The sequence below is a fragment of the Hippocampus zosterae genome, chromosome 4, assembly GCF_025434085.1.
Source record: "Hippocampus zosterae strain Florida chromosome 4, ASM2543408v3, whole genome shotgun sequence".
Lineage (NCBI taxonomy): Eukaryota > Metazoa > Chordata > Actinopteri > Syngnathiformes > Syngnathidae > Hippocampus > Hippocampus zosterae.
In genome coordinates, this window is record NC_067454.1 from 10,253,072 (window position 1) to 10,269,544 (window position 16,473).

Below are 16,473 nucleotides of genomic sequence, written 5' to 3' on the forward strand. Positions count from 1 at the left end.
GTGGAATGAACACGTTTTTTATACAGTGTAAGCTCTGAAGTAAAAAAAAAAAAAGTGGAACATTACAAGAGCTTAATTCAAGCGCATTAACGGATTAATACATGTCTTCTGATTTTTCTGTGGGTTTTTGGGAGAGTTAATTATTCCAAAAGTTCAATTCCAGCTGCGGCCTCCCTTGTGTGGAGTTTGCATGTTCTCCCCGGGCCTTGCGTGGGTTTTCTCCGGGTACTCCGGTTTTCTCCCACATTCCAAAAACATGCACGGCAGGCTGATTGAACACTCTAAATTGTCCCTAGGTGTGAGTGTGAGCGTGGATGGTTGTTTGTCTCTGTGTGCCCTGCGATTGGCTGGCAACCGGTTCAGGGTGTCCCTTGCCTACTGCCCAAAGATGGCTGGGATTGGCTCCAGCATCCGCCGCGACCCTTGTGAGGATAAAGCGGCTCAGAAAATGGATGGGTGGATGGAGTTTTTGGTTTATTTTTTATTTTTTTACATTTGACAAAAATGAACCACTGTGTCCATCTGCCACACGGGTCACTTTTCAATTCAGTTCTGACTATTGTCTTTTATGGTTTTGTCTTCATACATTTTGTATGTCAGCTCGTTGTATTTATCTATTCCTTAAAACATTGACTGAGCAGTTAAAGGTTTTCCGATTGAGCAGTGAAACCATTATTCATTCGCACAAATGGGTTGGGTTTTATAATAGGGCTGACACTGAGAGGTCACGGTTCAAATGGACATTAGAGGAGATCAAAAATAAATAAATACCTTCAATTGTATTGGATGTAATAAAGTGTAACTTTCAATTCTTCTTGGCCCACAGAATTCACGCTGTTCTCCTTCAACAACAGCATGGTTGTGTCATCTTGTCGGGAGCTGGACAATAACCGCAGCGCACTCTCTGCGGCGTCGGCCTTCGCCATCGCCACAGCTGGTGCCAACGAGGGGGCGCCGACCAAGGAGAAGTACCGCCGAATGTCCCTCGCTGCCACAGGTCAGACAATCTACAGAAATACAAAATGCTACAACGTCACATATGAGGTTTTGAAAAAGATTTTTGAGCATATTTTTTTCCAGAATTTGGGTGACAATGCATCACAAATTCACGCAAAAACAAACAGGCTCGCATATGAAACACTAAAGATTATGCCTTGACAATGTTAATCAGGGAGAGAGAGTTATTATTGTAATATTATAGGAAAATACTTTTCATAATGCCATTTGTGACCAAACGTCTAGATTTAAAATAATTTTGATTCCTTAATATTCTAATCTCAACAGAATTAGGGATTATTATACACTTCACGCTTTAATCAACAAATTTATATTTATACAGTAAATAGTACTGCGATCTATCCATTTTGTGTTCATATTGCATTTAATTGAAAGATGTTTGTTGTTTTTTTTTCTCTTTCTTCTTTCTTCTTTCTACATACATTCTTGCTGCTGGAGGCTGTAAATTTCCCCAGTGTGGGACGAATAAAGGATATCTTATCTTATCTTATACAATGAAAAAAAAGTGGAATACTGAAATATTTCCCTCTGTGTAACGTGAATCTCTGTCGTAACATGTCAGGTTCACTTTTTGATTCGAACCTCCAAAATAAATTGAGTTCACCGTGATACTGGAATTTCTTGAGGTGTATCTGTATCTTTTACCTGTTGGCAGGCTTTTCGACAGACCAGAGGAATGGAGACAAAGAGTTTGTTATTAGAAGAGCAGCTACAAACCGAGTCCTGAATGTACTGCGTCATTGGGTGTCCAAACACGCCCAGGTACACACATTTTTCAGTTTCAAAAAATAAATAAATAATACAAAAATAATATATATATATGTGTGTGTGTGTGTGTGTGTGTGTGTGTGTGTGTGTGTGTGTGTGTGTGTGTGTGTGTGTATCTCAATGCCGCTTGTTATTGATCTGCAGGACTTTGAGTTGAACTCAGAGCTCAAGATGAGGGTCATTGGCTTTCTTGAGGAGGTGATGCATGACCCAGAACTCCTGACACAGGAAAGAAAGGCGGCTGCTAACATTATTAGGTGGGTTTATTTCTTTTAACACTTAATTACACACTAATAAAAAATGGTGTGTTGACTCAATTTTAATTCAAGCGGTTGCATGAAATAAAATGATCTGGATCCAGATCTGAATGTTGACACATGACATGAAATTCTTCACTGACAAATAAAGGTGCAGTATCCTACTAAGGATGGAACAATGTGATCAACTGAGGAGCTCCTATTGGGGTTTTCTCAGGAAAAAAAGTAGTGATACTGGCTCATTTATACTACCAAAACACAGACACATTTCAAGACCATTTCTCACTCTGCATGCAGGACGCTCACACAGGAGGACCCCGGAGACAACCAAGTGACCCTGCAAGAAATCATTCACACGGTGAGAGGAAAAGATCCAGCCCACTCGCCCTGCGTCTTCGGCTCCCGTGTTACAATATCGTGTTTGTATGTGTGCGTGTGTATTTCAGGCGATGGAGGAGTGTAGGAACGAGCCTTTTGAGAGCCACTCTGCCCTGGAGATCGCCGAACAGCTCACTCTGCTCGATCACTTGGTCTTCAAGGTCATCCCGTATGAGTGAGTGCAACAAAATACACTTTTGGTCATTGTCTTTCCTGACAAAATATGGCTCAGCCATATGACAAATGTTATTAGATCGATATTAGGAAATGGATGGACTCTTGGATAGATTGATGTTGGCCCCCATAAAATCCTCTGACGCGCTCAGTGGTGGTATCAATGTGGAGGCAGTGGAGGCAGCAACCCCTTTCCACCCCTTCACAACCTCAAAAATCAAACCTATCTCTAGTTTTCTAATGCGTAAATTTATTGGGGAATTTGCACCTCCTTGTGGATGCACTTTTTGCGGGACTACAACAAGAAATGCAAGGTGATGCAACATCTCAGGAAGTGCATGCTGAACTGAGGGAACGTGAATGGCAACGTTGGTACGCTTTACACGATCAGAGTTTTTGAGACTATTACCAATTAGAGAATTAAAAAAAAATGATAATAACTCACTATTCCGATCAGATAATGGATAAATCATGGAAAATGGGGTGCGGGGAACGTGACAACCCCCCAACCCTAAAAGAAAAAAGTTATGTTTTAATATATTGGGGAAAATGTTAAATAAATCTGTCTATATATGTTGACAAAATTTTAATTGTTAAACATGGCAGCGCAGAACATCCATGAAGTCAGCACGATTGTGTTTACTGTTATGTCTTATTTTGCGGATCCGATCAATGACATCGTTGGTTGATTGGGAAATTATAATATTACAACCAATCATCGATTTTGCATGAAAATACTGTATCTGCTGATCCAATCCAACCGATTGTATCTGTGAAACGTTTAGCGGGAACAGAGTTTTTTTTTTACATAACCTGATTTGGGTGATTTAGCGCAGCTAACAAATTAAAATGTGCAGAAAGTGGATCTTGAACTCCTCCTGAAACATTAGAGGAGTCGACCCTTGGCATCCAACAGCCTAGCAACATTTTTTGTATTTTGTGTTTGATCACAAATTGTTCGTTGTTGTTTGTGGTTGAGTGTAACAGTCGCTGCATGTTCTCTTTACTATGTTTGATGTTTCTCAAGGGAGTTCTTTGGTCAAGGCTGGATGAAGAATGACAAGAGTGAAAGGACTCCGTACATCATGAAAACGACCAAGCACTTCAACGACGTGCGTCTACCAGAACAATAACAAGCCTAACGCGTTGGAGTCTCAAAAAAGAGTGACCGCGATTTATGTGCTTCATTTGAATCAGATCAGCGACAGGATTGCCACCGAAATCCTGCAGTGGGATGACGTCAACATGAGGGTGGCGGCCATCGAGAAGTGGGTGGCAGCGGCGGACATTTGCCGCTGCCTGCACAACTACAACGCCGTGCTGGAGATCACGTCGTCGCTCAACCGCAGCGCCATCTTCCGGCTCAAGAGGACCTGGCTCAAGGTCTCCAAGCAGGTAGGACGCAAAGTCTTCCAGGTGTAGTTTTTAAAAATGCTCACAGCATTTACTGTTATTATGTTCTGCGCAATACCATAAAAGTATTACTTGGACTCCATTTTGTGACAAGGAACTATGGGGAAGTGAATTGAGAGCTTCCTTGAGACAAAAGTAGTATTTAGCCACCATCTTGTGGCATATGTTGACAATCCTAAACTTTTTTTCTGGGAGGCTTTGTTTATCCTTTTCTTTATGTTGTTTTGGGCACTTTTGATGCTTTTTGTAAAAATGTAATCCAATTGTCAGACCATAACAGTGATACTTGTCACGTTGTGCCCGAAGCGATAGACAGATCGCTTCGTGCACAACAAAAAATAAGGAAGTGGATCCCCGAGATAGCAGACAGAAAACGAGATCTTGTCAAAGAACAAAAAGAGTCTTTAATACGAAACACAAAATACCCGACAGGAAGAATAACAAAAAGCGCTGGTCAAATAAGGACCAGGGTAAAAATAAGGTAACAACAGAAAACGCTCGCGGAAAACAAAAGCGAGGAAGATCTGAATAGGCTATAGGAATAATTTACTTACAATCAATAACTTGAACGACTAGACAATTGCCAGAAGGCTAGGAAGCAACGAGTAATATTAATTTAGGGTTTTCTTTCGCGAAGGAACAATGGCGCGGCGTGGAATTCTCCGGCAGTGAGATGACTGCCGGAGTCTCTAAATAAAGGGGGGTAATCAGCCCGAAATTACGGGCAGGTGTGCCGATGGCGGAGGAGAAAACCCGCCCCTTGCTGGCGGACACGCGACGTGACAATACTCTTGTTTGATTTTCTTAGACGAAGACAGTGATTGACAAGTTGCAGAAGTTGGTATCATCAGAGGGCCGCTTCAAAAACCTGAGGGAGGCGCTCAAGAAGTGAGTCAGCCTATTGGCCCCATAAGATGCTGTGACAACTAGTTTTGTTTTTAATGACTATTCCAAGTTTATTACACATCAACTACTACTGTGTATGTGTGTGTGTGCGTCTTCAGCTGCGACCCGCCTTGTGTTCCTTACCTGGGCATGTACTTGACCGACCTGGCCTTCATTGAGGAAGGAACACCCAACTACACGGAGGACAACCTGGTCAACTTTTCCAAGATGAGGATGGTGAAGGACATCTTCATGGAATCGTCTCGCTGTTTTCCATGATATGCTCTACAAAGGACAACAAATTGACTGTCTCTCGAAAAATGACTGCAATCATTTTCTCCTGTTTGTCCTCAGATATCACACATCATCAGAGAAATCCGGCAGTTCCAGCAGACTGCCTACAAGATCGATAATCAACCAAAGGTGATTTGTTGTTTGTTGGGGTTTTTTCTCTCCTCGGCTCATTGGAGATGAACGGAATACAATTTCACTCTGTGTGACTAGAAATAAATTGTAGCACTACTACAAACCTTATCAAGTGTATTTTTAGCATTAAAGGCAACATTTGTGTGTCCTTTCAGGGCTCCAGACTGCCGATAAATGCAGGCATTTTGTCCCTAAAATATGAAACAGTACAAGTACATTTTTCATCGACGCGCACATGTTGTGCGACTAATAAATTACTCCAAAAAAACATCTTTAAAAACTTTACTTTGAAACCCTTGACCAAATTTAAAATTGACTATGAAAACAGAACCCTACTTTGAAACCCTTAATGCTTATTTGAAAAAGTACTCTGAAAATATAACAACTTTGAAACCCTAACCGGACTTAGAAACCCTAACTCCTCTTTGAAATCATACACTAAAACCCTAACCCTACTTTCGAAGCTCAACTCCTCCTTGAAACCATACTCTGGAACCCTAAGCCTCGAAGTAGGCTACTAAACCATAGACCTACTTTGAAAGCCTACCATTACTTTAAACCCTACTTTGAAACCGTGAATGTACTTTGAGAACCTACTTTGAAACGGTAAGCCTGCTTTGAAACCCTATTTTCAAAATTGAATTTAAAACCCAACATTAAAACCCTAACCCTACTTTGAAAGCCTACTTTGAAATACTCTGAAATCCTAACACTATTTTGAAATCCTTGCACTATTTTGAAACAAGAAGCCAAATTTAAAACCCTACTTTGAAACCCTCGCCCTGCTTTGAATCCTTTGATGGCCTAATCCTATTTGGAAACTATGAAAATTTGAAATCCTACTCTGAAACTCTACCCGATCTTGAAACCATAACTTGAAATCCTTCTTTGAACTCCAAACCCCTTATTTGAAGCACTAACTTTAAAATTTTAAGCATTACTCTGAAACCCTAACCCCACTGTGTTTTTTATACTCGATGACAGGGCATAGCACAATTCCATATTTGTTATTGTCGTCACAGGTGGCCAAGTACTTGCTGGACAACAGCTCCGTGCTGGACGAGGAGCGTCTTTACGAAACGTCCTTGAGGATCGAACCCAAAACATCATCGTGAAGAGGCTCGTTCAACTTTCATAGCAAGTGTACAGAATGGTTCTATTCTATTGTGATGTACATACACATATACGCCGCGCTCTTCTAGTATGTTCTCCTCAATGTCAAATATAGAGGCTAAGTAGACACCCAGAGGTTTTATTTATATAGTTGCCAGAGTATATGTTATTTATGGTCTTATCTACTGTATACTTTGAATTTTTATTTGAACAGAAGAGAGAGTATATAAGTGTGATAATTCACATATCTTGGGCTGGATTTACACTGTTGGTCCAAGTGGAAAGTTCCAGTTTAATTCCGACAAAATATCTGTTATTTTTTGTTTTTTTTTAAGATTCTCCATTTCCATGTTGTACATTTTAAGTGACAAATATGAGCTCTGGCTACGTTTAGGTTACGTGTAGTTTCGATTTTTAACAGGTGTTTTTCATGTGTTTATTTATGCTTTTTCAGCAGACGGGATTTGGTTGAAGTCAATGACCTCGAGCTCGCACTGACTGGGTATATCCGATCTGTGTATTTACGCTGCACTCGCATTATGTTCTATATATCAGGTTCAAAAGACATTTGTGCAACTTGAGACCATGAAAATCTGAATTGTGTCACTTGAACCATGCCGTGTAAATTCCAAATTCGGTCAGTCGCCTTGATGTTCAGCAATGAAAGTTTTGCCTTAAAAGTATAGCTGCCTTTTGTGATCATCAAATCAATGATCAATATCAATACACAATTATTTACTGCATAAGCCTTTATTGCATTTGAGAACAGAAATTACAATTAATTAATTGAATGCTGAAAATTTTAGTGATCTTGTTTCCTCGGTTGTGGTTTCCACCCTTCAATTGCCTGCTGAAATTTGACGACCAATCCTCTAAATAATGAATTTTGTGCATTGTTACACTCCTCATAACTACATTGGACAATGACAATCGATTATTAATTTGTGCAAGCCAAAGTCGACGCCCGATTAAACGCCTTCCCTAATAGAAGCCATTTGAGTAAATAAACACTCCCATCAACTAAATGAGGATATCCGGTACATATTCTTGTTTGCTTGAACCAAATCAAATGTTGGGATGTTTCATGTATCCACCGAATGATCCTTTTCGCATTTTACCTGTGGGAAAAACACGGTTGACTTTTGTTCCCACTGTGGACGCAATGCAAATCATGTAGCAAGTTTTAACTCCCAGTGTTTCATGGAAGATGACTCTGCCTGGCCAGTGTTATATATAGTTTCAAGCCGTAATCATGAAATTAGCTTTATATATATAACATTTGTCTCTCTACTGTACAACACAAATGTATGTCAATTATTTTGCTGAACTATTTTGCCAATGAAACTGATGGATATGTTTTCCCTGTGTACAGCAAACTGTAATAACTTCTCTGCGTATGATACTTCTAAGAGTAACACATGCTGTCCATTGCCATGTACAGTATTATATTAGCAGGACCTATACGGTAGTAAAATTGTGTTTATTCTCTGGATATTTCTGATATGTATTTAAAGGCTTTGATTAGACAAGCGCCTGAAGCTTAAATGGCACATATCTGCTACTTTATCACGTGTTGAACATCTCGATCTAGCAGCACAGTCGTCCTCCCAAAAGGCACATGAGATATTTGCAATATGCAGCACTATGACGACCAATTGTGTGCCAACCGCTTGAGTCAGTATTTGAAGTTTTTTTTTTTGGTTGTTGTTTTTTTTCCAAAAGAAAAAACGTGTTTCCTTTCCTGATTACCTCTTGTTAATAAATCTCTTCTTTCTCAGGGGGAGAATGCCTTTTGTGTTTGTTTCTCACACTCAAGTACGCTATGGGGCGGGGGTCAAAAGGAGGGTTTGTTCAGGGGTGGGAAAAAAATATATATAATAATATTTTATTAATAATATAATATAAATATAGCGTCAAAGTCGCTAAGTTGGCAACACTGAATTCCTGTCGGGCCTTTTTTTTTACTTTTCTTATTCCTACACACCTCGAGGTCGACTCTGTATCAGTCCGCGGTCGACTGGTTGGGCACCTCTGGTCTTGAAGCTCAAAGCTCTGTGGATGCTGGGAAGAACGTCATGGTGCACACTGGTAACCTTGTTTATCACAAACCTGGCAGGGTGGTCGACTGATTCATGCACGTTGGCCTTACAGTGCAGAGGTGCAGAGTTTGATTCTGGGTGAATGGATTTATAATTTATATAATTATATAAATGTTTATAATTAAAACAATCACTAATTTAAAATTGTATTTAATATTTTTTTCAATACCACATTTGCTACTTTTTTGCCAGTACGTCCATAATATGAAAACAATCTTTTTTGCAGGAGTGGCGACAGAACACGCGCACGTGCGAACAAGCAGCATGCGGAAGTGGGGCTCAATTTCTAGGAAGTCCATTGGCTATGGACAGCAAAAAAGTCCACCTTTTTCATGACGACACCCTAAAATTGACCAATGAACTACCGGCATTCTGTTTCACAACACCACACCAGTTTATTACAAAACGTATAACGCGGCAACTCGGCGTTTCAGTTCCGAAAGTGGATTTTTTAAGAGGAAGGAACGTCGAGCCGAGTGTTCAAAAACTCCAATGGAGACAAGACGCTCAAAGCGCAACGCCGGCGACAAGGTAATGGTTATTGGGGGTTACTTTAAATGGCTGTCTTTGCTTTGTCCGTGTGCCTTTGCTTGTCGAGAGCTTTATCGGCGAAAGAACAATTGGTCTTGGTTTTCCCGAGGGTTACTTTCATTAAAGAGATGGCTCAATTAATGAGTTCCTGTTCACCTGGCAGGAAGTAGCAGCCCAGACGAAACTCGTCCAGAAATCATCTCCAACCGCCCTGGCATCCAAGTGCCTTCGCTACTCTCCTCCTCTTCCTCGTGCTGGAGCACGACACAGGAGTAAGGTGAGCTCCCATTAATAGGACCTGCTGCTAGAAACGGAATGGGGGAATCCAAAAGGTGGAGTGCAGCACTTGGATAGGCTCCAGCACCTTTCATAATCACACCAAGGTCAAATGCTCTAGAAAAGGAAGGAATGAATGAATGGGTAAAATAATTGTTTTATTACAGATTCAAGGTTCAGGCATAGACAAACAAGATACACAATATAGAAACAAGAAGGTAGAAATGTACCCTGCACCCACACCAAATGAATCATTACAGAGCATTATTTCTTTTACATTACATCATACAACAGGTTGGTTGGCACAAATGTCTCTGGATCTGATCGGATAGATTGCGCAGGTGTAGTATGGAAAAAAGCCCCTTCTCAGAGTGACATTATTTCATTTTTGTCCAACATGTTAAGAAGCACATCATGGAAAACATACAACGAAAAGAAAACGAGGACTCTTCGCATTCTGAAAATAGTGACGCAGAAGTTTCAAACGTAAGTGTGAATCAAATTGATTCAAAGGCGATCAAACTTGTGCACAATCTCAACGTTGTTTGTCATGACAGGCTAAAGGACTCTCGGCTTATGAACTGGAGCGTCTGGAGAATATCAGAAAGAATCAAGCCTTCCTCTCCTCTCTCAAACTGTTTCAGGTAGCTCAGCACATGACATATCTCAACAGCCATCTCAATTTTGACAGACACAAATCACTTCATTAAGAGTGCATACAAACAAATGTGCTCGTTCACATTTACAGCTGCGCCACAAGTGCAGACGTGAACAGACGTAAACGGCTCGAGCATGTCTACAGCTCAATCTCAGTTCTTCCCATGTGAATTCAGGCTACGTCTCTTGCTCTTGACATTGTGGAATCTTACGCATGAAGCAACCAGAAATGACATAATTGCTTTGAACGATATCCAGTAAGTTACAAACTGCTGCTGTATGTCAGTTTTACATTTAGTTCCTATGTGACATGAAAACGATACCACGTGTCTATTTCCCCATCTTATATTAAAGCCTCTCAAATCGGACCTGCGACGATCACATTTAGAATTGATTATTCTACAAATATTACCATTGACAGCTTGTCCGATCGATTTAATAAGTTGAATAAACATTGCTTTTGCTTTATTTCACAACGTGCGTGCGAGTTAGTGTTTGGCTTTTGAAGTCCTGCCCTGTGAGTGGTGTTGGCATTAGCAAATGAAAGTGTAGAGTTGGCTGTCTTGCGTGTTTTTTTTTTAAACTCAGCACTTTTAACCGTGTACAATTAAAAAAGCACCTCGCCCTAGTTTGTCCCCTTTAAGTACATAAACAGGGTGGCACGGTGATCAACTGGTTAGTACGTCGACCTCACAATGCAAAGGTGCAGGGTTCGATTCCGGCACCAGCCTTTCTGTGTGGAATTTGCATTTTCTCCCCGTGCTTGCCTGGGTTTTCTTCGAGTACTCCGGTTTCCTCCCACATTCCAGCTAATTAATCCAATCCAATTCATTTGGAAGACAATGAAGAACATTTTCATGTTTTTGGACATGACACATACCAAACCAGTTACTGGATGTTCAGAATTTTTGTTTGTGCATATTTTGCACTGTCAAATGTCACGCTTTTGAATAAATGGATGAAAATCCAATTAATCGACAGAAATAAGTCATTGTTAGTTTCAGCCCTAATGCAGATCAATTTGACATGCCAGGTTATTCCATCGTGCCTGATTTTTCAAGGATTTTGTCCCTCATCAGACAACAAGTATCATCCCCGGTTAATCTTTGACATTTTTCCCTGAAGGCATCCAAAGACTTAAAGCAATCGTCAGCCAGACGGCAGCCATCGAAGAGGGGGCTGACAAGGTGCGGGTTAAATCTCGACTTTGCGATTTGCTCCTTGATTTCATTTCAAACCAACAAAGTTCGAGCGTCACCTTATTGCATCTGCAATGCTCTTCTTCTGTGTTGGCAGGAAACCCCCAGTCGTCCTCCCATCTCGGAGGTCCCTGCGTCTCCAAAACAAACAAGCAGAGGTCCTCACTCTTCCCCCAGAACCTAGAGAAACAGAAGTCGTGAAGCAGGTAGCGCCGGAAAAATAATTTCTTGCACTTGACCTCTGCGCTTTCTTTTCCACCATCTGACATCAGTTATTTTGAATGACCTTCCAGACCAAGAAGCCCCCGGGTCCTCTGCCTATGGAGCCAGTCAACATGGCCGAAGGAAGCCCGCTCCCACCTCAATTTCTTCAACTCTGCTCAGAGGTAAAGACTCCAAACAGGGTGGAAATTTCCCAGCATGGGAATTTTGCATGGGAAGTTGAGGTGGGAAATATTCCAAATTGTAAACTTCCCATGGGAATTGAGGCTAATTGAATGAAAAGACATTCCAACATGATAATAGAGCACTCATCCATGTTAATTAAAAGTCTCTCCTTGCCCACTTGCAAGGGCATTACAGTACCTTCATCCCTCTTCCTCAGCTCTATCATGTTGTATTACATTCACAACGTAATATTTTGGTGTACCTTATTGCCTCATTTCCAAATACATTTGAAATAAAATAATTTTATTTTTATCTTTCCAGGTGTCTCCCAGAGAAAGAGGAGTGGAACTCGATTTGAAAGAGTACGCTTCTTTACTCTTGTGATTCCAAATTGGCCAAGCCAATACTAAGAAGTAAACGCTTTGTCCAAGGTACTGCTCTTTGCTGAAGAAAATGAGGATAAGTGAAGACCAAGTGGCCAAAGTTGTGAAGGAGCGCATCTTCTCGGCAGCCTTCCATCCCGCCTCCACGAGCCTCCTCATGGCTGCGGGTGACAAGTATGGGAAAGTGGGCATTTGGAGTGTGGTGGGTTTTCTGTAATTGTGTTGCCAATGTCAACCTTCTTTGTCTTTGACCAAAGTCGGCTCTTCTATTCCTCTGCCGTTCATCCCCCAGGGTGTTGACTGGGGTGAGGACGGCGTTTTGCTGTTTGAGCCCCACACTCGCCCGGTGGGCTGTTTGGCCTTCTCCAAGGCGCACCCCGCTCAGCTGCTGAGTCTCAGCTATGATGGATCCTTGCGCTGCATGGATGTGGAGAAGGGCGCTTTTGATGATGTGAGTTACGTTTTAATCCCTTTGTAGTTAAACTACAAGACGCTTTTGGCAAAGGCATTTTGATAGACTCAACAACTGGTGGCTGTGAGGAATGTGCATGCCCTTCCCGTGCTTTTTGGGGTTCTCCACCTGTAGGCCTCTGTGGCTTTCTCCCACATTCCCAAAACATACACGTAGACCTTCACAACTCAAAACAGTTAAGCAGCCACTCACAATTTGAACCTGAATTTTCAGGACGATTCCAGAAGCGGAGCAATCGCATATGTGCTGTTCATTATGATCTAATGCTGTTGACTAATGTTGATTTGTGAATCCAACAAAGGTTCATGTAGCTCTTCTTACGCGTTACAAAATAAATACCAAAACTCTATGAGCTAATTTGACGCCGCCAGCACAAATCCGCTCGTATTGCAGCTCTGATTATCTTTGTATTTGACACATTATTGCTTCCTGGCAAGTCCTGAATTTTCTTGATCGTGGCTGTCCGTCTTGGCCCAGCCTACCTGCAAAGTTAATTATTTAGACCAACCCACTCTTATGTATGAAATGGTTGCCTGTATTGTAGGTGTACAGCATTGAAGACGGCCTAAAAACCTTTGACTTCCTGTCACATGACTGTGCGACACTCGTGGTCGGAGACTGGTATGGAAACGTCGCGATTGTGGACCGGCGTACACCAGGGTAGGGTATCGTTTTGAGTAGTCGTCTGCTCTCTGGGCTGCGCTGGTCATTCAACACTCTTGTGGCTGTGCAGTACCTCACACGAGTCCCTTCACTCGTTGGACCCCAAGGTTTTACGCTGTGTCAGTGTTCACCCGCTACAACAACAATATGTTGCCGTGGCCGAGAGCAGGTGCGGATGGTAGATGTCTCGTATGTGTTCGTTTTGGGCTTTGATCAGAATAATGACGTTATTGATCCTCAGGGAGGTGAGCATTTATGACGCTCGGTGTTTGAAAAAGACGAGAAGCCAACCAGTCTCACAGCTCCAGGGTCACTCTTTAAGCATATCCAGCTGTTACTTCTCTCCATGTACAGGCAACAGAGTGGTCACTTCTTGTATGGACAACTATATTCGGTGCGCGCTCATCAGCACATTCACCGATCTTGCCGCTCATGCAGTGGAATGACAGCGCTCATGTCGATCCTTTATTTATTTATTTGTAAACAGAATATATGACACATCCGCCATGATGACCGAAGCGCCCCTGATGACATCCATCAGGTACCTACTTTACAAGCATTACACAACCATCTTACATACCTGTGGTCACATTGCACAACAACCATGACTTACTAACCACCTTATATAGTGTTTTTAATGTCTTTGGTTTATGGCATAGAAGTATTTTTTAATTCAAATATTCCCCAATTCCCCAATTGCTTCCTTTGCAACGGTTAGTGATAAACTACCGGATGTTTTCAGTTGATTTAAGTTCAAATTCAGGTTGCGTCAACACCACAGGAATGGTATGTATGGGCATGTAACGATACTATGTACCGGTGTCGGCCGATACCTGGTCTTATTTCAATGTATCAGTATTCGCAACCATTTGTGGCCTTTTTAAGATCAGAAAAAAGTAGTATTGAACATCTCTACTGAAGATATTTTAACTAAGAGTACTATGAACATAAGAAAATAGGACTAGAGTGCAAAACACAGCTAAGGCAGATCATGAGCTAACATCCACACGTGTGTTTAATTTCTCGCCATGTATCCTCAAATGTTACAATGTTGAACCCCTGGCAGACCAGGTCTTTCCTTTTTTTTTTTGCCAGTGGAAAAGTTTGTGAGTTGAGCCACAGTAGTGAGTGGATGCAGTGCAGTACAAAGAGGCGATTATGATACTTTTATACATTTGTGAATTGGATCGGATGGGAAAAGTTTGAAATATGTCTGAAGGGATCAAATGTGGTGCTTTTCTAGTTTTGGTCCCCAGTGTAACATTGTTTCTCTCCCTGTGAGAAACAATGTTGGAAAATGTTTCTCTTGGTGTGAAGAATTTTTTTTTCCACCTTTCCGTTCGCAGCCATGACATGAGGACTGGTCGCTGGCTGTCCAAACTATCGGCCGTGTGGGACCCCAAACAGGAGGACTGCCTTTTGGTAGGCAGCATGTCAAGGCCTCGCAGAGTGCAGGTGTTCCACGAGAGCGGTCGGCTTCTGCACATATTCAAAGATGATGAGCATCTCAGCACGGTGCTGTCAGTCACGGCCTTCCACCCGTCCCGAAACGCCATCCTGGGCGGCAACGCGTCCGGACGACTGCACGTCTTCTCAGATTGACACTCCCTCCACTCCTGGTTGCCTTCAGAGTTTGACAAAGGTGGCAATTGTTCCAAGATAAATATTTTGAGTTTTATAGCAATGCAAATATATGTTTATTTTAAAGATGTATTTCCGTATTTCTCATCTTTTTCTCTTTGAAACCGTTCAAATAAATGTTACAATTCACAGTTGTCGTTGGCGTTCATTCCAAGTGACAGGCTCAAGATGGCAGTGTTGGCATACACGCTTCCTCGGCACAACATTGCATCTGCTCAATCATGAGAACTGGTTCGAAAATGCTTCAGGTACTTATCTGTTTTGATTGACACTAAGGTATTCATATATGACATCCTTATCAGAGGTCTATCAATATTCGGGGAGTGGCTATTTAAGCCACATTTAAGTTTGTAAGCCTCCAGGAATTAATTAGTTCTTGATTATTTTTCCAGATAGAATCTGATCAGAGCGCACCAATTACAGGATTGAGTGTTGCCTTTTCCGGAAATGACTTTATTCAGGTTTCTAATTGGTGAAAATTATAGCTTTTGTTACCTGTATCTACTTTTTTTTATCCATCCATCGGTCATATATATTAATAAAGAAACATTTAATGAATTGATTTTTTTGAGGCCTTATTTTTTTCATCACGTATGATTACATAGATGTTATATCCTATAAATGACTTCGGTCAGGTCAGATTGGCAAAATTGCCACTTCTATAATCTGTACCTCACTGCTTGTTGGTCATTTGAGTTTTGTTTTGCATGATTTAAGATGGAGACTAAAGTAGTTGGCACATGTCAAGAATATATATTTATTCATAAACAGAGAACACCAGTTTTCAGTTGAATCTCCCTGTCTGGCCAGGAGGCAATAAATGCATAAAACATGCTTACAGACACTGTTCGAGCCATGATGGTTTGGAAAACGCATGCGCTGTAAAATCATCCCATCAATCATACTTTGCGGTCTCCATGGTGACATGAACAGCAATGAAACATCTGCAGTCAAGGAAGAAGTCGTGGAGGTGATTTGCCACTTGTTCTGACATGTGTCCAGTGTCAAGCTTGCAACCAAAGTAAGTCAACGATCGGGCAACAAGCAGATCTGAATTTCAAAAACACTGCAATGACAGATCCTTCACACATGCATCTGCAGGCCTTTTGGGAATAAAAACCTTACTCTGAAGGTTAGGGTTCAACCCGCATTATTTATTGCTCTTGACTTAGAAATCCCACTAATGAGGCAAAAATGTCAACCTAATTTCTATGATTTAGTATTTGTTTCCCTTTGTGTCACATACCGCAAGACCCTGCTAATCAAGTTTTGCGAGTCCAAATAAAAGAAAAGCTGTTTTCTTAGTGCTCCTATTTGCTCGCGTTGGGGTACAGCAAAAATTTATGACGAAACTTGCTGACTTGACTACCAGATGCAATGCAACATTGGATACAACAATTGTTTGCCTTAGTGTGGTATCTAATGTGTGATGTGATAGCCTGGTGCTTGCCAAAAGAAAACAGAAAAATAAGCTTTTGTTTCTTTTTTGTTTTGTTTATCATAGTGTTAAATCTAATGCATTATGATATAGCTCGAGTTTAGGGAGTTCATACTGCACATACATACATACATGCATACCGGTATATTATCCAAGCCGTTCATGCCTTACAAGCGTCGCGGATATGCTGCAACCTATCCCGGCTGTCTTCGGGCAGTAGGCGGGGTACACCCTGAACTGATTGCGACTCATTCGCAGGAGTTCATACATGTCAACGACTACTATTCACTCATCAA

General features: G+C 41.4%; 2 protein-coding genes across 2 annotated transcripts in view; both read left to right on the forward strand.

The window, feature by feature from the left end:
- The window catches only part of LOC127599138 (ras-specific guanine nucleotide-releasing factor 1-like), a 28,189-nt gene extending 19,972 nt beyond the window's left edge, over positions 1–8,217 (forward strand). The window contains exons 17-27 of the mRNA XM_052062833.1: positions 827–997; positions 1,673–1,779; positions 1,930–2,042; positions 2,340–2,400; positions 2,489–2,595; positions 3,622–3,706; positions 3,792–3,989; positions 4,816–4,895; positions 5,012–5,129; positions 5,247–5,315; positions 6,341–8,217. Coding sequence (XP_051918793.1) covers positions 827–997; positions 1,673–1,779; positions 1,930–2,042; positions 2,340–2,400; positions 2,489–2,595; positions 3,622–3,706; positions 3,792–3,989; positions 4,816–4,895; positions 5,012–5,129; positions 5,247–5,315; positions 6,341–6,433 — 1,202 coding nt within the window. The 3' untranslated portion in view covers positions 6,434–8,217. The remainder of the gene's footprint in view (positions 1–826; positions 998–1,672; positions 1,780–1,929; positions 2,043–2,339; positions 2,401–2,488; positions 2,596–3,621; positions 3,707–3,791; positions 3,990–4,815; positions 4,896–5,011; positions 5,130–5,246; positions 5,316–6,340) is intronic.
- wdr76 (WD repeat domain 76) lies at positions 7,046–15,726 on the forward strand. Its single transcript, XM_052064081.1, has 17 exons — positions 7,046–7,068; positions 9,188–9,338; positions 9,743–9,823; positions 9,895–9,981; positions 11,120–11,187; positions 11,291–11,399; positions 11,487–11,579; positions 11,902–11,942; positions 12,012–12,165; positions 12,256–12,414; positions 12,980–13,095; positions 13,169–13,267; positions 13,340–13,492; positions 13,586–13,639; positions 14,445–14,740; positions 14,872–14,987; positions 15,581–15,726. Exons 1-15 carry the CDS (start codon positions 7,046–7,048, stop codon positions 14,698–14,700), a joined length of 1,644 nt encoding a protein of 547 aa, XP_051920041.1. The 3' UTR covers positions 14,701–14,740; positions 14,872–14,987; positions 15,581–15,726.
- Positions 15,727–16,473: the final 747 nt, after the last annotated feature.

Excerpts from the sequence above, each read along its gene's own strand:
- wdr76 (XM_052064081.1), top strand. The coding sequence starts at position 7,046 with ATGCCGTGTAAATTCCAAATTCG. Across the intron at positions 9,982-11,119 it reads CCTCTCTCAAACTGTTTCAG|GCATCCAAAGACTTAAAGCA; the intron begins GTAGCTCAGCAC and ends TTTTCCCTGAAG. Across the intron at positions 12,415-12,979 it reads AGAAGGGCGCTTTTGATGAT|GTGTACAGCATTGAAGACGG; the intron begins GTGAGTTACGTT and ends CCTGTATTGTAG.